Raw genomic sequence first — 19853 nt, forward strand, 5'->3', positions numbered from 1 at the left:
TTCTCTGCTCTGTCTGCCCAAGTACCGGCGGCCACGTGTGCAGGTGGAGCGGGTGTTCCGCATTGCCCATCTCCTTTCCCCAGCCCAGGATGGACATACAGCATTCCGGTAAGATGCCAGGGGGTATACGCCAGGCTATGGTGGATTTGGGCTCCACACAAATCCTGGTCCACCAAACCTTGTTGGACCGGGAGCATTGCTAGAGGCAGTGTGGCTGGAGGTTAGGTGTGTGTGGACATTCATAAATATCCCATAGTGCTGCTGCAAATTAAATCCAGGGGAAATGCATAGAGTAAAGACTTCAATTAGCTTGTGCCTGACACATCCTTTAATTCTGGGGACGGATTGGCTGGGGTTTAATAACCTGTAGGGGCAGTGCTCAAACCAGGCTTGGAGCACCCCTTTCACCACGTCGTTACAACACCGGACAAGCTTTCCGCATCTTCACAGCAGCACCCGCAGCAGAAGAGGAATGCTTCTACGTCACGGCTGGTGACGCCACAGGTCATCCAGTATTGTCCGGATTCATTGAGGTCAGGACACCACCCAGTCCTTAGTCTGAGGCATCTGTAGTGACAATGGTTGGGAGGGAGGAGTCAAAAAGAGCAAGCAGTGGACTGTTCAGTAGAAATTTTTTTTTTAGATCCTTAAAGCTGTGATCAGCTCCTTCAGTCCATGTAAAACCAGATTCAGCTGCACCCGTCAGTACAGCTCACATTGGTTCCACTACTGTAGCAAAGTTGGGAAGGAACTTACTGTACCAAGAGATTAACCCCAGAAAGGAACACAGAGATGCAAGATCATGTGGTGGTGGGGCATCACGGATGGCTGCGCTGTGATCTGTGGCAGGAAGAATGCCATCCTTTGAGATCATATGGCCTAGAAACCTGAGGCTGGACTGGCAGAATAAACATTTGTGCATGTTGAGTGTCAGACCTCCGTCTGTAAGATGCTGGTGAACAGCACACAGGCATCCACCATATTCCTGTAGTGAAGATCCTGCAACAATCACATCATCCAAATAATTATGCACACCTTAAACCTTTAAGCACAGTTCTCATCTTTCTTTTTTTTTTAAGGAACACGGCACTCAGTCCATGTGGGGCAAGGGTTGGCTGTCGGCAGTAGTGGTTATATTCAGTGGTTCTCTTAAATCAACACACAGTTTTGGTCTGCCCTCTTTTCTTGTTGTGACCACAATAGAAGAAATCCGGGGAGAGGTATCTTTGTGCTCAATAATGCTCTCCCTCAGAAGCAGGTCCAGTTCATCTGACACTGCTTCACGTATTGCAAAAGGAAGACGTCAGGGTTTTTGTTTTACTGGCACTGCTTCCTCGTGTATTTTAACTTTGCGCACAAAACCAGCGACATGGCCAAGAGAAGCAAAGGCTGTGTTTGTCAGCAATACAGGTGAAGCAAAGGGAACAGGACCAAAGTCAGGGGGTTGGACATTGCTGGAATCGTAACAGAGTGTCCATGTCAGGGCTTTTGTTAAAGCCATCTCAGTAAAACAGATCCTCCTTGAACCACATAAAAAGAAGCAGGAGCAGTGTTTGTGCCGAGGGTAACCATAGTGTCCAAACATCCGAGTACAGGAATGTCCACTTTTAAGTAAGTTACTAGTTTCAAATAAGGTGGAGTGAGAGGAAACTCAGGACAATGTCTGTTGTATAGAGTCTCTGGTTTGATGGAACTGATGATTCTGTGTCAACCAGTAGCTCACAGTCAGTGGCTTCCCCTGAAGCAGCTGTAAAATGCACTTTGCAAAACAGTCTGTCAGTAGTATTAACTTCCTTTCTCAGTCATCATGAGCACAACTACTTCAGGCATCACTTTTCTAACTATAGAGAAGGGAGGGTTTAGATCAGGGGTGTGTGTCAAACTTACATACAGCCTCTTTGATCTAAAGTGGGCCGGACCAGTGCAAGTCCCCTTTCTGTCGTGTAAAGAAGTTAAGAAGCAGGTGTCTGTTCCACCCAGACTACCGTGGGACTCAGAGCCTTTAGTTGTTCTGCCCCCAGACTTTGGCATGCACCTCCACCAGACTCCGGACTACAAACTCTCCATTTTGAATCGTCTCGTCTTAAAACCATCTATTCAGAACTGCATAGCCTTCATCATGATTCCTTCTTAGTCTATTTTACCTTCTTTAGCTTTTATACTTTCATACTTGCTTGTAAGGTGACCTTGAGGGTCTTTAAAGCCACCTATAAATAAAATGTTGTTGTTGTTGTTATTATTATTATTATTATTATTAGGCAGCATGGTGGCATGGTGGTTAGCACTGTTGCCGCACAGCAAGAAGGTCCGGAGTTCAATTCCACCATCAGGCCGGGGTCTTTCTGTGTGGAGTTTGCATGTTCTCTGGCTTCCTCCCACAGTCCAAAGACATGCAGTTAGTGGGGATAGGTTAATTGATTAATCTAAACTGCCCATAGGTGTGAATGTGAGTGTGAATGGTTGTCTGTGTCTCCAAGACCACGCATCACGTAATAGCAATAGATAAATATTTGAGAAGATAAAGTAGTCAGTCTGACCTGAGTCCTGGAGAAAACTCCGCCAAGGCCGTGGCAGGAGTAGTAGTCAGAAGAAAGCAAAAAAAAGGAAAAAGGTATACAGAGGACAAACTGAGCCATAAACATGCTATACATGGTGCTCGGGGAAAATTATCAATATGGTTTTTGTGGCAATAAATCACTGAAATCTTCGTGCCTTGTCCTTAATAGTTGATATTCCTAATGCATTTCTGTATCATAGGGCCAATGTAAAGAAACAGACATAACTGAAGAAATCGTCACATTTGAATTTTATTTATAAAGATAAAAAATTAATGATTTACAAGATTGTTGTTTTTCTTCTGGTCGTTCCAAAGAAAAAAGTTTAAAAGGCATCAAATACAACATCAGGTGTATTGAACTTCAAACCCATTGTGCTGTATGATTTAAAACATCTGATGATACTGATTTTATTTTACAAAACAGTAGCTACATGCAGTAAACTGTATGCATGAACATGAAAGTGAATTTGTCACAGGAAATAGAGGATACTTCATTTTTCTCTGTTCAACTCATGATCTCGTCTATCCAGTAAATGGCATCGAATTTGTTTTACTTAGTATACTTGACAGAACTTCTCAGAATAGAAACTAAATATTCATTTTTAGTGTAGCTTATTTTTTCCTTTCTGGTTTATTTTGGTGTATTACATTCAAATGTTTCATGAAATGTAAATACAAGCTAAGTAAATGTAAAATTAATTTTATGATCCTTTTACATCCATTTTATAATTTAACTGATTAAAATAAGAAACATGCGAGAAAAAGTGCCACGTGTTAGTGTTGTTAAAGTGTGACCTTTATTATTTATTAACTGCATCTCAGTCAAATGTGCTGAAAAGAAACACCATACAGTATAGTTTTACTTAGTTAATATATGTGGTGCATATTTATATAGCACACATATGTGAAAGCTGTTAAAGTGAGCTGGAACGATGTGGAACAGTGCTCAGTAAAAACTTCAAACAGCTCTACAAATATCCCCAAACACACAAACTGCTCCCATTCAGATTGTCAGAGAATGTCTGTAAGATAAATACACTGTAGCTGTGGGACTGACAGGGTGCATGTATGTGTACCATGGAGCGTGGAGCTCAGTCGTTTCTAAAGTCTTTCACTGCTCCTTTTTCCACTTGTACTTGAAGCTGTCTGCAGGCACAATGTCAATCATGACCACATAATTGGTAAAAAACTGGAGCCTGGTACACTTATGCTGCAGAGATGATTACAACAATCTGAAATGCAATATTCTGAAACCCTAAGACCTGGTGTTGATGCAATATCAGCATGTCAACAGTATTCTGTTGACATTAGGAAGCATAATGAACTCCATCACTGTAAAGTCTCGATTTACTCTCGGTGGGAGAAACTTTCAGTCCCTGTACAGATTGGACACGGTGTTTTTTTAGTCAGAAATTGCATGCTTCATGGCAACATATCAAAAGTTCTCATGCTGCTAGGGTCATGTCCTTGGATTAAAACTCACAACTTTGAACATAAAGTAACACCTTAACATTTTTCTGACAAAATTTGAGGTGGCTCTGATCAACTACCTTGAAGCTGTACCTGAAAGAGTAAGACGTGTCTGTGACACACCACGGACCCACACAGCGGTTTTTGTATGTGTTGGGTTGTTACACGTGTGGACCAAATGGTCAGCTCAATCTGTACGCTGGGAATACTTTCAGGAGTGGTGCTGTGGAGCCTTTTTATATTCTCCAAATCCTCAAAAGACCTGATGCATGTGTAGAATTTCACGAGTTTTACAGTATGTTTAGGCCCTTAGGAAGACCATGCATTTGCCTAAATAATATCAATAATCAGAGCAGATACAATAAGGCTTTCACAGAGTGCTCAGGTCTTAATCATAACCATCATATTTCTAATTTTGTACAATGTTTTATTAACAAAAAAACAAAAAGATAATATATAGTTGTCACAGTGCTGATGCATGGTCTAAAACGATGCAGTGCATGTTTACTGCATATGTACAGGTTTGTGAATGAACCCTGCTGTTTGTGAAACAGCAGCGTTCATACCAGTTTCATACCAGAGAAACATTCCTCCGTGAATTAAGATTGGACAGAAATATTTCCCTAACCTATGAAATATTGGATTACAATGATGCAAAAAAAAAACTAACAAACAAACAAAGAAAGAAAAACAAACACTTTACAACTACTCAGATTTCTTTAGCGATTATATAAATATTTATTTCTTTCAGCTCTGGTATATCCACAAGCATGCTAAACATGATGGTAATGAAGTTGTCCTAAATGTACAGAATCATAACACTTAGCCTTCAAACAGTTTCTATCACATGTAGCTCATGTAGAGAATGACTTGTTCTACAGTTCCTTTACAACACTCAGAGAAAGAAGGAGCAAATAAAGACAACCAGCTGGGCTTTTGCTCAGCACTGGTGAAGCAGAACATCTTTAAAAAGGCAAACAACATGAGAATTGCATCTCTTCTTGTAATTCCTCATCCAACGACTCATTTTGCTGCACAAGCTTAAGAGGTTTGGATTCAACAGTCTGTATAACATAGTAAAGGGCTTCCGTGTTAATATTCCCTGGTACATATGTGAGTTTGGATGTGGACACTCGTACAGCACATGAGCAGCTCCAGTGCAGATTAATGTGTTCCTCCAGTATGGAAGTGCTGACAGGCTGAGGAGAACGGCAGCAGGATGAAGAAAGGAGCCGCAGACAGCGACTTTCCTGAGAGACGCGGTTACATCCAGGTTTCCTGGACTGTTTCACTGTTTGCAGCTGGACACTCATTCTACATGTATGAAGAACATCTATGAGCTATGGAGTGGGGCAATATGAGGATATATAGAAAGGCAGTTGCGCATATTAAGTCCTAACCAGGTCAGGTCAGAAGAACAGCTCTAGTAAAGGAAAAGCAGAGAACGCCCAGTCAACATAAAAATCCAGAGTTTCTACTGTTAGTGACAGAGACCGTTATGAAGTCTGCAAAGAAAAGGAGATTTTTGCATTGATTATAATGGTGCACTTTATTAGGCAGAGCCCACTACATGGACTACATACTGTACCTTCAATAGGCAGGTTATTGGATAAAACTAATGCAGTCTAATATAAAAGCCCTGGAACACGGGCAGCTGAATTATATGGATGGCCTTTTTACATGATGATAAATGACAGAAACACTCTGTACAGTGCAGGTAAACAGTCTGAACGATCATAAAGGGAGGATTTGTTGCAAGTTTGCATTTGTTGTTTTAGATGCATCGATGGAAATATTGTAACAGTGAGTGGTAATATTCAATCCATAATATTTAAATAAAATCATAAATCAAACTTCATGTTATTTGAGTGATTATTATGCAGGACAAAGTAAAATACACAAACATAGATTTGACAAAGGAAAGAAAACCTGATCCAAAGTGTGCCAACACATGTTCTGGTTTCTCTGCATCTAGAATACATTTTCAGGACGCTTAAATAAAAATGTCCCCATCTCTCGGGGAGTAAATTTAAAAGCTTTGGAATCAGTTCAATGTTGGAAAAGGCTGCAATCCCACACTGCAACTGTTGATGCATAAAGGGAACGCTGTTTCTGCAACGCTTTAAGTTGTAGATTTCTGGGGACTGTGGTCGGCGCCGTTTTTAAAATATTCTTAGTTGTTTCTTTTGTTCAGATTCTTTGATTTTAAGTTTCTTTTATGGCGACGTGTCCACAGCTACATGTAATTTTCCTTTTTTTTCATATTTTTGTTGACGTCTCAGCAGATCGAGACCTCTTCAAAGTAAAACTGGGCGGGTATGTTGAACATGAACGTGTGGCTCCTCGCTGCTTTCGTCACAATGGGTTTAACGTGTTATACATGACATTGTCTTTTCCCAACAAATACAAATTCACATTAAGAAATTGAATAACAGATGTGTATTTGACACAGTACTGAGGATCTTCTGTACACCCACACTGACTGACTGAGAGGTAAGATATCTCCTGTACATATCAGCCACTATTTACAGCTCACAAAACCATGAAAACACAATGTCAGCTGTAGACCAAATATACAAGACCATCTGAGTTCATACAGAATTTTCAAATTAAACGTGTGTGTGTACAACTGGTTAAGCCACCCTTAGCATCAGCAACTGCAAAACTGCAAACTCCGAAGTTTGTGATAACTGGCAGTCTGTTGCAGTTCTGTCGGGGAGTTTTGGCTCACTCCTCTTTGCACAATTCTTGTAATTCAGTCACACAGAACAGTTTCCGAGGATGAACCACCTTTTTTAGGTCATGCCACAGTATCTCAATCAGATTCAGGTCTTGACTTTGACTCGGTCACTCCAAAGTCTTCATTTTGTGTTTCTTAACCCATTCAGAGGTGGACCTGCTGGTGTGTTTTGGATCATTGTCCTGCTGCAGAACCCAAATGTGCTTCAGCTCGAGGTCACAAACAGATAGTTGGACATTCTCCTTCAGGATGTTTTGGTAGTTGGCAGAATTCATGTTTGCATTTACCACAGCAAGTCTTCTGGTCCTGAGACAGCAAAACAGCCCCAGACTGTCACACCAGCAGCACCATATATCACTGCTGGTATGATGTCCCATTTCTGAAATGCTGTGTTACTTTTACACCAGATGCAATGGGACACACATCTTCCAGAAAGTTCAACCTTTGTCTCGTCAGTCCACATTCCCACTCACTTCATCACACAGGGCTATGCAGGTATGGATGTTTCCCCTCTTAATCATAAACACCTTCAGTTATACATTTAATTTACTTGTGTTATCTTTGTCTAATATTTAAATTTCTTGGATGAACTGTGTGTGTTCATAAGAATGAAGAAGTGCAGATGCATGTACACATGGTGTCAGCAAGACGGAAATCAACTGAAAAACAATGTGTACATAACACATAAGAGAAGTCGCTGAGCTGAGTTCAGGAAATATCAACATTACATCTATTTAAAATGCTGAAATAAAAGCAAAGCCTGTTCTATCAGTGAGCTCATAAATACTGCGTGTAAACACAGCATGTATGATTGAATATGTGTGTAATAAACAGTAAAGAAATATGTAAACAAAATGGGAAAAACCAAATGTAGTATGGCTGTTTAGGATATGTGTCAGATCTGTCCACTGAAATAATTAAACTGATGTGTGTAAATATTTGTACATACAGGTGCTGCATTTAGAGCATGAAATGTCTCTGTGTCCAGGTTCATTTGTGGAATCTCTGCAGGTAGAGGGTGGAGTCGTCAAACAATGGGTTCTTCACCTCCATTTCCCCCGTCTGAAGGAGAAGAAAGAGACAGAGGGAAAGATTTTAGATTAACACACTTCCTGTCTTGGCCCTGGGTATTTGTTGAAGTTCAGTTATTGTTAAATATCATCAGTTTATTCCTTAGTTTGCTTATGCTTCTCATATATCTTTGTGCTTACTTTGCTCTTATTTTTTGTTTTGTGTTCCATCTTTTCCGTCTCATGACTCTAAGTCTTTGTTCTGACTCTGCAGAGTTCAGAAAGATTGAAAGAGCGGCTGAAAGGGTCGAGTGTTGCATACAGAATCTCTGAGAAACCTTCCTCCTCTTCACATAGAAACAGCATTGGAGACAATAATTCACCCTGCCACAGTGAGTGCATGGTGAATTAACTTTCTTCTGTGTATTATGCAATCCATACATTATTAGTAAAACTACTGTTAAGACAGCTACATAATAATGAATTCTACATAATGACATAATCTACATAAAAATGAATTCTACATAATATTTTTTAAAATACTTATTAAAGTGTTTATTTATTTATTCATTGTCATTATTCAGACAGTTCCTGTAGTTCCCCATAAATTTTGTGTGATTTATTCCTTAAATTCAGGTTGACGGGTATGACGATGATGATGATGGTTTGATTGCACAATCCCAGGAAATGATACAGAAAATGTATAAAATCAGTATCAGCTGTAAATAATCTCCCATGTGCATATCTTAACAAAGTGTTGGCTGTGGGTGCTGTTTGCATAGTCGCTCATTAGGACCAGGTTGAACGCTAATAACTGCTAATTCTCTCTTACCTGTCAGCACATGGAGTTTTTACACCCATAGCTGCCTAACTAGCTAACTAGTTAAATACTGCAGGTTGGACACTTATTTGCAGGACATGTACCTGGATTCGGAGCGTCCCTTTCACAGCACAACATTTTTGAACCAGAGTATTAACATACATCACAAAAGTGATGCACTAAGATTAACGGCAGACAACTTAAATAAGCAGATATGATTGTGATCGTTTCCACTGTGACTGATAACTTACTGGGAAAGCGTAAATGGTGAGAACTGCCGGTTGTGTCAGAGCTTACTGAATCCCTGAACCAATTTAAAAGATATAAATATACAGTGGAGCCAGCATGTACATGAATGCACCATCACATTGCTTTTGGATACACAAGATATTACCAACAGTTTTCCTAAATGCTGTTTAGGGGCATTACTACTCATGGTTGCATCGTCCACATCACAGGCGGGGAATATCATTACCGCCAAACATCATCCGTAATCAGTCAGGAATCTGTCACACATTCACAACTGTCCTGTCAGTTCAGTGGCTGTATCTGTAGTACTACCCACATTATGCCTTAATGTTATCCTTATTTCTTGTTGATGAATTCCACTGACTCAGCATTACACCATCACAATGACACAGTGGACACAGTTGAACTTTTACTGAACGTGGAGATAATAATGCAGCGTTTACTCACTGGTGCAAGTCCAGGACACTCATACACTGTGAAATCTCCATCCTCATTCTCCTCATCTGTTGAGGCTGCGGAGTCAGGAACTTTTGGCTCAACCCTGTGTCTGCGGAGAACACACACACGTGCAAACACACTATTCAGACAGTAAATATTCAGCAAGGATAACAGCGAGACAGGATAGAGATATACATGCCAAGGTAGGATGACCATGTCTGTGCAGGGAGGGTGACTCACTTTTTCAGGGAGAGCATCTGTTGCTTCTGGTGCTGGTAGTGGTACATTTGGGCACTGTGGGCCAGCTTCTTGTCCCCAAGCTGGAAGTAAACAAGGGGTAGAGGGGAGATGAGAAGGTTCCTTCCTAAACAAGTAACCATCACAGTAGCGGACATGCAAGAAAGAGTCTCAGGCCCAAAGAGTTGGACAGCAACCAGACGCTGACATGATTCACGCCTACCGGCTATAGAAGCTAACTGCACTCCATGAGTGTCCATGGATGAAACACACCCAGAATAATTGAAGGCATGACAGTCCTGATTCCAAGGACCCTCAGAAGGAACCAGTCCCGTCCAACTACTGGCCATAACTTGGCTCAGCACCACATGGAAGCTCCATCATAGCGGCTAAGATTAACAGGCACATCAATACATGAGTGGGTGTCAGGAAGGAACTGGCAGAAACACCAGAGGGACAAAACCTTAACTATGGGTTGAATACAAGTAATCCCCTCAGTGCCCCAAACATGGATCCTGGAATGCCTACAACTGTAGAAAGAAACAGAACCTTAAGAATCTTCATCAGGAATTCGATTGGGATGTGGCGTACAACACTAGAGGCCAACCTTTAGCCAATAGCGCAAGATTTACCAAGCTCAGGGGGCTTGGTAAATCTCCCACTACTGTTCTGTATGGGCCTCAGCCAGATCATTAACAAGACTGCCTATGGGTACCGACTACAGAATGGAGCAGTTGTTAACCACCTCATGCACATGGATGACATCAAGCTGTATGGCAGGAGTGAACCAGACATCGACTCACTGATCCACACCACCAGAATGTACAACAATGACATGGGAATGTCATTCGAACTAGAGTATTATAGTCGGATGGTAACAAAGAGAGGAAAGGTAGTCAGAACTGAGAATGAGAATGCACTGGGATCGTCTGTACTCCAAGATCCACCCGGTGTGTGTACTGTCAACTACCAGGGAGCAATAATACGATGGCAGACTCGAGAGTGAACAATCTTAGAAGGAAAGGAGGAAGAGGAAAAAGAAGAAGTTGCAAGTGGACCTACAGCAGAGCACAGCAGCTTCCAGGAATAAGAACCAAAGGCAGACATCCACCAGGGAGTCTCTTTAATGGTGAAAAAAATCTGATGGTACTTTTCTGAATTCATAATTCAGTTTTCCCCAATCCATCCCAGAGCCTCCATCATGACTTTTTACAGATGCCCACAGAAGGTGCCTCTCCTGATCTCAGTATCTCTCACATACTGACGATAACTTAAACCACAAGTGTTACATTTAGAGTCATCATTTTAGAATTCACTGATTTTCAGCCTAGTTTTTATGTAGTTATGGATACCTTACTGTTTTCTCCCTTATTTAAATCGTTAAAGCCAAGTGCAATATATTTGAGTTTTCGAGGCGTCTACATCATCAGTTTGCTGGATTTGTTTTAGAATAAATTTGATACATTGCAAAAAAAAAAAGTCTGATGTAGCAAATATGATAAAAATATGCAAAATACTACAGAATTTTTTTTAAATTTCAAATAATTACAGCGTTTTCCAAAAATGTGAATTTTCCAGCGATTACTTCATGGTTGGGACTTTTAAGGGTTAAGACCTGCTCCTGGCAAACAATTCTTTCACCGTTTCTGATGAGGCTTCTGTGAGCAGCAGGTGGAAACTGAAGGACCAAATATCTCAGATCCTGTGTTTCCTATTTCTATACTGTTCATCAGGTTAAGAGTTTTGTTTAAAGCGTTTTGGGTGTTTGGTTTACATTGTGTACATTTATGTTCACTAAATAGCACTCAGATTATGTACTGCATATGGAACATTGGTGGTAGAGTTTAAATCCTTGCATCGTTCAGCATTGAATACAGTGGTGATCTGAGACAAATAAAGACACTGAAAAAAGTATTTTCAGTATGTTTTCTCCCAAACATTTAGTCACATTGTTTCCTCACCAAATTCTCGAATGCCTGAGCACCCATCAGTCCAGATGAAGGGTAGTCCACTTTCTGACTTATATGAACACATTTCTGAAACCTGTAACAATAAAACAAAATAAACACAACGAAACACACATAGTGAAACATTTGGAACTGACTGAAAAGAGCTGATGAGTTGTATTATAACACATTAACAGTAACGTTCAAAACACATTATCTTATGAATTTCACAACAAGAGTCAATGAGCAGCTCTTGATTCTGTTGTACTCCCAGTATGGTTGGAACAGCTCAGCTCTCTGTGACTTACATGCAAACAAGCCACAAAGAAGACTTAAGAAACCACAGAGTCCACTGCAGGTCTGAAAACTGTCTATGTTTCAATATTTTGTTATCTTTCAGATTCATTTAAAAATAGATTTTTTTCTCCATCAATCTTCACAGAACACGCCTCAGTAATAAGTATGTGGAGTATGGCACCCAAATGACTCTCAGACCATAAAAAACTCAATCCTGTAGTGGTGTAATGAAAGGAAGACTGTCCACAGTTTCCAACAACGTATTCCCGGGAAACCTGGAACTGGCAGGGATGGGTATACTGGGTAGAAAAATATAAAAATGTGTGCTTCTATATGACTGCCTCTTCTAGAGTGCTTAGGATCTCGGGGTGGGGCAAAGTTTACAGCTAAAAAAACCAAAAAACACTGGGTTAAGGAAGTGTGTGTGTAAGCCTGGAGGGCTCAGTCGGTGTCTGAATCTAAAGGGAAGGAAAACACTTGAGTTTAAAGATTAAGATGTTTGGCCCAATACTTTTGTCCGTACAGCAGTTTCCTGTTCTCTCTATGATCACATTGAATAGCTCTGTTTCTTTGTCATCTCTTTTTAAGATTTATAAGAAAAACAATAAATTACATGGAAATACTGTAAATCAAATGGTTCCAATCAATTTAGCATCTCTAACAGAATGACTATAATGATGATGGATACGTCTACAGTGGAACTGCAGGCCATCCTGTCCACTCCTGAGAGGGATAGTGGGGACTTTTTGGTTTATGCAGCACCTTAGAGAGAAAATAATAAGCTTACCTGACCCAACAAGCCAATGCTACCACCAGTGCCAGGGAACCTGCCACAATGACGACGCTGCTCATGACTGAGAGGAGAAACCAAGAGACAGCATGAATGATAGAAGTGTTTGCTGGTCTGCAGACATCAGAGTAAGACATGATCCTTTAGTGAAAGCTTGGAGAAATGAGGGAAGAGCTGAAAGGACAGCAGCTGAAAATAAATAGATTTAAGTGAGTCAGGCCTGTTTCCTGCAGCAGCACAGAAAACAACATTGATAACAGTAATGCAGTGTGGCAGAACTAATCAGCAACTTCTGAGTTCTGTCGTGTGTGTCCTGCATTAAACTCAGGTTCAGTCCCAAGATTTTAAAGTAGGCGGGGCTTAGACTTAGTTTGAGTTGATACACATGCCATGATAACATCAGGACGAGTTACTGACGAGTTATTGACAACTGTATATTTGACAACCATCGGTCCCATGAACTTGGCTGAAGGCTGAATTGTTGACTATGTGTGCTTGAGTGCATGTGCCTCCCACACCGACCATAGCAAATCCAAGTCAGCATCTCTTTTGGGAAATTCTCATCATCCCCTCTGGTTTTACGTATTTTTGTCACATGATTATGTCTGTTGGTACAAATGATGCGTGCACTTGTTTGAAGATTTTATTGCAGATATTGTGCGTGTACATTTTGGCACAATGGTGTCCAGAGGGTGCAAAAATTTAAATCTGACACCAAGATACTAATGCAATCAAATGAGCTGTGTTGCTAATATTTGACATATCCAAGCCCCACCTGTGGCCCATCCCCTTAATGCTCAGTACATGGGAAATAATTAGGGTTTTTTTTAAGTGTTTTTTAATGAATAACTTATAATTCAAATTTAAATTGGCACTTAAAGGATTAAAATCCTGAAAATGATTGCATATTTGATCACTTTGATGAGGTCTCACGTTGATAAAATGATTTATTTAAAAAGTGTATGTGTGAGGATTGTGGTTTTAATGCGGGTGTACATTTTTGCTACACACAATTCTAGAGGGAAGTCAGTTTGAGGAGGGGACAAGAACTATTTCTCTGGAACTCGTCTGGATGATGATGCTCCAACTGGATTAAGACTGTGAAAGCCACGACATATAATTTACACCAGCAGTCACAACCTTTTTTGCTCCACGGACGGTTTAATGACAGACAATATTTTCTCGGACCGGCCTTTAAGGTGTCGCAGATGAACACAACAAAATGACAACGACCAAGACAAAAACTGTGGTGTTTTGTAAATATAATAACAAACGCGAATTCACTGTGTGATTGTGTAACTTTATCAGCAGCGTGCTCCTGAAATGCGCCAACAACATTGAGAGTAACATCCTCCTCAACTCTCGCAGCCTGGTACCAAGCGACTCACGGACTGGTACCGGTCCATGGAACGGGGGTTGGGGACCGCTGATTTCCACCATGGCCTCTTGCAGCAGAACATAAACCTGAACTTGATTTCATTTAGTTAAACTGTACCTCCTGTAGTGTAGGTGTATGTGTGTGTTAAATACACACCACAGCACTCAGGACAATGTTGGTAGACTGAAATACAGCGAGATCAGGAGGAGGGGTCAGCTTTATCTAAGGGCTCCCTACCAGAAATACTGCCTTCGTTTTATGTGAGCGAGCTGCATTTTACTGCATAATTACTTTTTTCACACATGTGTGTTCAGACATCACACAGACTTTGTACTAAGGTAGGTGAAAAGTAGTTTAAGTTGAATCCTCACATGGGGCCTCTGTAAGGTGATGTCTTCTGTTCTATTATTCAAAACGACTCTATAACTCTCTTGAAATTAAGTTGGGTCCTAACTCAAGGACAGAAAGACTTACTGATGAAGACATGGTCATTAGAAGGGTAGTGGAGGATGATGGGATTGCTCAGAGCGGCAGTGTGGTTTCTAGGGGTGGGTGAAGCGATGCTAGTTAACAGGACACTCTGAGTAGGAGGCTGTTCCACAGAAGATGCTCTGTGAGTGTAGCCATGCTCTTCAAACTGCTTGGATGTGATCTCCTGGGAGGATGGGGCTAAAACAACAAAGTAAGGATTTATTATTTATTATTTCATTTGGGAATTTTGTCACATAGCAAATATGGATAAGAAGAAGAGTGTGATACCTGAGCTGTAGGACTCAGGTCTCTGTTCCCTGATGATTGCAGAGAGAAAGTCAATCTCCTCATCGAGTTCAGGGTATGGGCTCACATTATCTGGAGGAACACAACACCAGAATTCTTACCATCTTCATCTAAACATTTGTTTACTAAAGCTCAGGTCCACCATTGAGTAGTATCTTAGCAGTTCCTAGGACTGCGCTCTTCTGGACAGAGATCTCCGATGTTGTTCCTGAGATCTGCTGGAGTCACTCGCCTAGCTTGGGGGTCACTGTACCAAGTACTCCAATTACCACTGGGACCACTGTTACCTTCACCCACATCTTCTCCAGCTCTTCTCTGAGCCCTTGGTACGTCTCCAGCTTCTCCTGTTCCTTCTTCCTGATATTGCTGTCATTCAGTATTGCTACATCGATCACTACGGCCGTCTTCTTCTGTTTGTCTACCACCACACTGTCCGGTTGGTTAGCCACTGTCATTTTGTCCGTCTGTATCTGGAATAGGGTGATAGATCGGCCGATTCTTGACCACCCTGGGAGTGCATCTTTACACAGACTGCACATGGATCGGCCTCTCTGGATCAGGGTGCTGGACTTGGGGTGTGTATGTGTGTGAGTTTTGTGGTATGGATATTTACCCCATACCACAAAATCATCAGCTACTGCTCCGTGTCGTCTCCTACTTATACATCCAACCACAGTATGGAGTAGGTGGTGTGACCAGAGTTGTGCTGATGTACACAGGGCGAACAGTTTCACAGTTTTAATAGCACTGTTGTTTGCACAGTTATAACCTGCCTTTGCACCTCCTACACTCATATACACCAACACATGCACCCAACATATCACTCCCAACAGTGACGAGTGGGAGGGGCAATGGGCTCCGGCATCTTCGGTATGTTTGTATGTGTGCCGTGTGTGAGACATGCCAGTTCTTGGCTCCAGGAGAGCTGACCTCTGGTTCTCTAGGGCTCTTGCTCACTGAGTCTGAGGCCTCCCTCCTTCTTCTGCTGGAGTGGTCACGCAGTTGTCATGGAGATGTATGGCTTTGAGTCTTCAGTACCGTTGGAGGGTTGCAGATGCTCTGGGTCTTCTGGGCCATTTTCCTGGGAGGCATCACCCTCATTATGAAGTATGTTTCATGACACACACACACACACCCTCAGTGAACATCCAGCACACAACGAGTTAGTTTAAACATGACAACATGGAACATGTGGAACTGCTTCTAAGGAAACTGTTAATTGGTTAAATGAGTTGTTTGCAGGCAGTCGTTGTGTTTCCAGTGCGGAGCTTCATTTGTCCAAACCGTCTGTACACACTCACTTCTCCAACTCTACCAAAGAGGTGTAGCCATATTAATGAACAGAAAGACAAACGTCACAACTTGCAACAATATAACAGATCCAGAAGTTAGATTAATAATACTTCTTTAATCAATATATGCATGTATGTAGTACTAGTATTTATGGAGCAAATGTTAATGACCCATCTTTGTTACATTGTTTTTCACCTCACTCTCTGGTCACTGACACCACACTTATAATACGGACTTCAACCTTCAACCCAGAAACTGCCAGGCTCAGTCCAGCAGTGAGTGAAAGAACCTGCACGTCTACACACAGTCTTACACTCTGAGTGACTTTGGTCTGTGCAGTGTTTGGTGTTCACATCATCCCACTCTCAGGGATTTCATCTCCTCTTCTTCAGTACACCACTCACACTCTCGTTTAGTTAGCAGCTCCATTATGATGGATGTTACAGACACTCAGATTCCCTCTATCACCATCAGTGCACCAGTCACACCACCAATTAGGAACTGGAGATTTAATACTTTGTTACTGGAAAAACTGGTTTCAATGTTCGAAACCTGAGAAATTCTTCAGAATTGTATGAGGTCTATTAACACATAGTGAGTGAAGAAGAAACACCCAGTGCATCATGGGAATCCCCCAGCAGCCTACGTCTATTGCAGCATAACTAAGGGAGGATTCAGGGTCACCTGGTCCAGCCCTAACTATATGCTTTAGCAAAAAGGAAAGTTTGAAGCCTAATCTTAAAAGTAGAGATAGTGTCTGTCTCCTGAATCCAAACTGGAAGCTGGTTCCACAGAAGAGGGGCCTGAAAACTGAAGGCTCTGCCTCCCATTCTACTTTTAAATACTCTAGGAACAACAAGTAAACCTGCAGTGTGAGAGCGAATAGGGGTGATATGGTACTACAAGGTCATTAAGATAAGATGGGGCCTGATTATTTAAGACCTTGTATGTGAGGAGCAGGATTTTGAATTCTGGATTTAACAGGAAGCCAATGAAGGGAAGCCAATACAGGAGAAATCTGCTCTCTCTTTCTAGTCCCTGTCAGGACTCTTGCTGCAGCATTTTGGATTAGCTGAAGGCTTTTCAGCGAGTTTTTAGGACATCCTGATAATAATGAATTACAGTAGTCCAGCCTGGAAGTAATAAATGCATGAACTAGTTTTTCAGCATCACTCTGAGACAGGATATTTCTAATTTTAGAGATGTTGCACAAATGGAAGAAAGCAGTCTTACATATTTGTTTAATATGTGCGTTGAAGGACATGTCCTGGTCAAAAATGACTCCCATGACTTCTCACATATTTACTATTTCTCAGGTTACCTGTTGGAAGATCTTGTACAAAAAGTTAATGCATGTTCTGCATGAACTAATATGCACTAAAAGTTGGAATACAGAATCTAATCGCGTGAATACAGAACATTCTGGTCATCCTGTGAAAAGAGTCTGAGTAATATGAGGTAGGAGCACCTAGCACCTACCTTTAACAGAATGAGTGTGAGGAGCATGTCTCCTCTTGACCACGCAGCGTCCACGGGAGTTTTCCACCAGGGGGCGCAGACAAGGCCCGCAGTGGGAGCTGCCCGGCTGGCAGAAGTGTCTTCCTGCCAGGGCACATTCTAAACTCCGAGGGCACAGAGGAGAACCTGTACATGAACATATGACACAGTACAGCACTATTTTTCAAAATACTCTGAAGTGAAGATGTCTCATGTTTCTATTTTCATTTTACACTTTGAATTTTTATTTTACTTTAATTACGTTTTTATTTCAGCATCTCAGTGGTCACATTTTGCTCCCTGGATTTACAATGAAATACTCTCTCAGGCCATTAGTGACAGAATCATTACAACAGCACACAATTCATTATGTATGTTTGTGGAAACTTCCTACAAAGTATAACTTAGATATTTGTTAACATACCAACAGAGTGACGCCTCCTCTGTTGGTTAGTATGGAGGACCACAAGAGCCACGTGCATCGAAATAAAAATTTCTGTGCTTAAATAATGAATTGTAGAATAAATTCTGCAATTGTAAATTCATTTTTTAATTCCAATTTAATAAACTGCATTTCAAAATCCTTTTTCCAATTGCATTTCAAAAAACATTTTTGAATTCCAATTTAATAAACTGCATTTCAAAATCTTTTTTCCATTTGCACTTTAATAAACTGCATTTCAAAATCCTTTTTCCAATTGCACTTTAATAAACTGCATTTCAAAATCCTTTTTCCACTTGCAATTTAATAAACTGCAGTTCAAAATCCTTTTTCCATTTGCACTTTAATAAACTGCAGTTCAAAATCCTTTTTCCATTTGCACTTTAATAAACTGCATTTCAAAATCCTTTTTCCACTTGCACTTTAATAAACTGCAGTTCAAAATCCTTTTTCCATTTGCAATTTAATAAACTGCAGTTCAAAATCCTTTTTCCACTTGCACTTTAATAAACTGCAGTTCAAAATCCTTTTTCCACTTGCACTTTAATAAACTGCAGTTCAAAATCCTTTTTCCACTTGCACTTTAATAAACTGCAGTTCAAAATCCTTTTTCCACTTGCACTTTAATAAACTGCAGTTCAAAATCCATTTCCCTTTCCTGTTCGCTCCGGGATTAGGTGCTGGATTAGTTGCTGGATTAGCTCTTCGATTAACAACTTGCTGGAGGCTATTCAAATTAGCCACACCGTGGGATGTAAGGAGCTCTCTGATTGGTTGGACAGATACAGGCTGTCAGCCTGGATTTTTCTAGCTCATAGCTTCGCCCTGCTAAGAAGCGTGTGTGCTTGTACAAAGGCCGTTCAGCCTCGGGATTTACACTCGGCTCGACACGGATATGTGAAGAATGAAGGGACCCTGCAGCGAAACGGAGAGCCCAACCTCTGACTGAGTGCCTGTTTACGCAGTCTGACCACCTGTTGAAGGTAACGTGCTAACATGGCTAACGCTAGCATCACCGCACGTAGCCCCGTTATTTTAAGATCATCTTAGCTAATGAAAGTTTTACGTCGCAGCTGTACGAGCTCGCTACGTGTTTTGTAAGCTGCTGTGCTCTTCACAAATAAAGCTGGAAGCAGCTCAGACTGTTAGAACCAGCACTGAGCCCTGTTACATTTATACAGTGTTAGAGCAATGGCTGCAACCTACAGCCTTTAAACTAGCGATTACAATGCTGACAGTAAACTCGTCAGTCCAGATGTTACCACATTACTCTATGGTACTTAGAGTTAAAACAACTGAGACAGGCTGATTAAAATAACAGCTGTCAGTTCTCTCATTCCTTATATCAAGACTGGAGATCACACTACTGATTTCAGTTCATTTAATATGTGAGTGCACAGATTCATTCTCAACTGGACATAAATGATGATCAAAGGTTGTATATATGATGAAGTCATCAAATCCCAGCCTCTAACACAGTGCGCTGAATCTTAGCTTTGAATGTCCAGTATATTCTAATCAGTGCAATGTAAGCATTCACTGAACCTACAGTATCTACACCTGTGTGGCAAATGTGTGGTAAAGATACAGATAATGAAATTTAATTATTAATACAATATACATCATGAGAAACGAAAGCGGAAATTGATTCAGTTTAGTACTTTTCTCTGTATGCTCTGTGATTATAAAGGCCTTAAATTCTGTGATATATACTGTATACTGTGTTACAGCTCTGAGGCAGCTTTGGGCCATCAGACGCACAAACTGGAAAACCAGCACCTTCATGCAGGAGAGACGGCATCAGTGATGTAGGTTCATAAGCGAGTTCAAACATTTTTGTTTTTTGCCCTTTATCCCCGTCCCTCTTCTTCGCTGTTTTTTTTTCTTCCCCCTCTTTCTTTCTCCCTTTTCT

The 19853-nt window shown here is 41.0% G+C and overlaps 1 protein-coding gene across 2 annotated transcripts in view; it reads right to left on the minus strand.

Annotated features, from left to right (window-relative positions):
* Positions 1-2847: 2847 nt before the first annotated feature.
* Positions 2848-19853, minus strand: part of npdc1b (neural proliferation, differentiation and control, 1b) — a 31559-nt gene continuing 14553 nt past the window's right edge. Inside the window, exons 2-9 of one of the 2 annotated variants that reach the window (XM_063489240.1) lie at positions 17482-17619; positions 14692-14781; positions 14407-14601; positions 12552-12618; positions 11483-11564; positions 9525-9604; positions 9294-9393; positions 2848-7829 (exon numbers count right to left, since the gene is read on the minus strand). In XM_063489240.1, the coding sequence (XP_063345310.1) occupies positions 7758-7829; positions 9294-9393; positions 9525-9604; positions 11483-11564; positions 12552-12618; positions 14407-14601; positions 14692-14781; positions 17482-17619 (824 nt within the window). In that variant the 3' untranslated portion in view covers positions 2848-7757. Of the gene's footprint in view, positions 7830-9293; positions 9394-9524; positions 9605-11482; positions 11565-12551; positions 12619-14406; positions 14602-14691; positions 14782-17481; positions 17647-19853 lie in introns of both variants that reach the window. The other variant, XM_063489239.1, reaches the window with a different exon arrangement.

This window comes from Pelmatolapia mariae, linkage group LG12, assembly GCF_036321145.2.
Source record: "Pelmatolapia mariae isolate MD_Pm_ZW linkage group LG12, Pm_UMD_F_2, whole genome shotgun sequence".
NCBI lineage: Eukaryota > Metazoa > Chordata > Actinopteri > Cichliformes > Cichlidae > Pelmatolapia > Pelmatolapia mariae.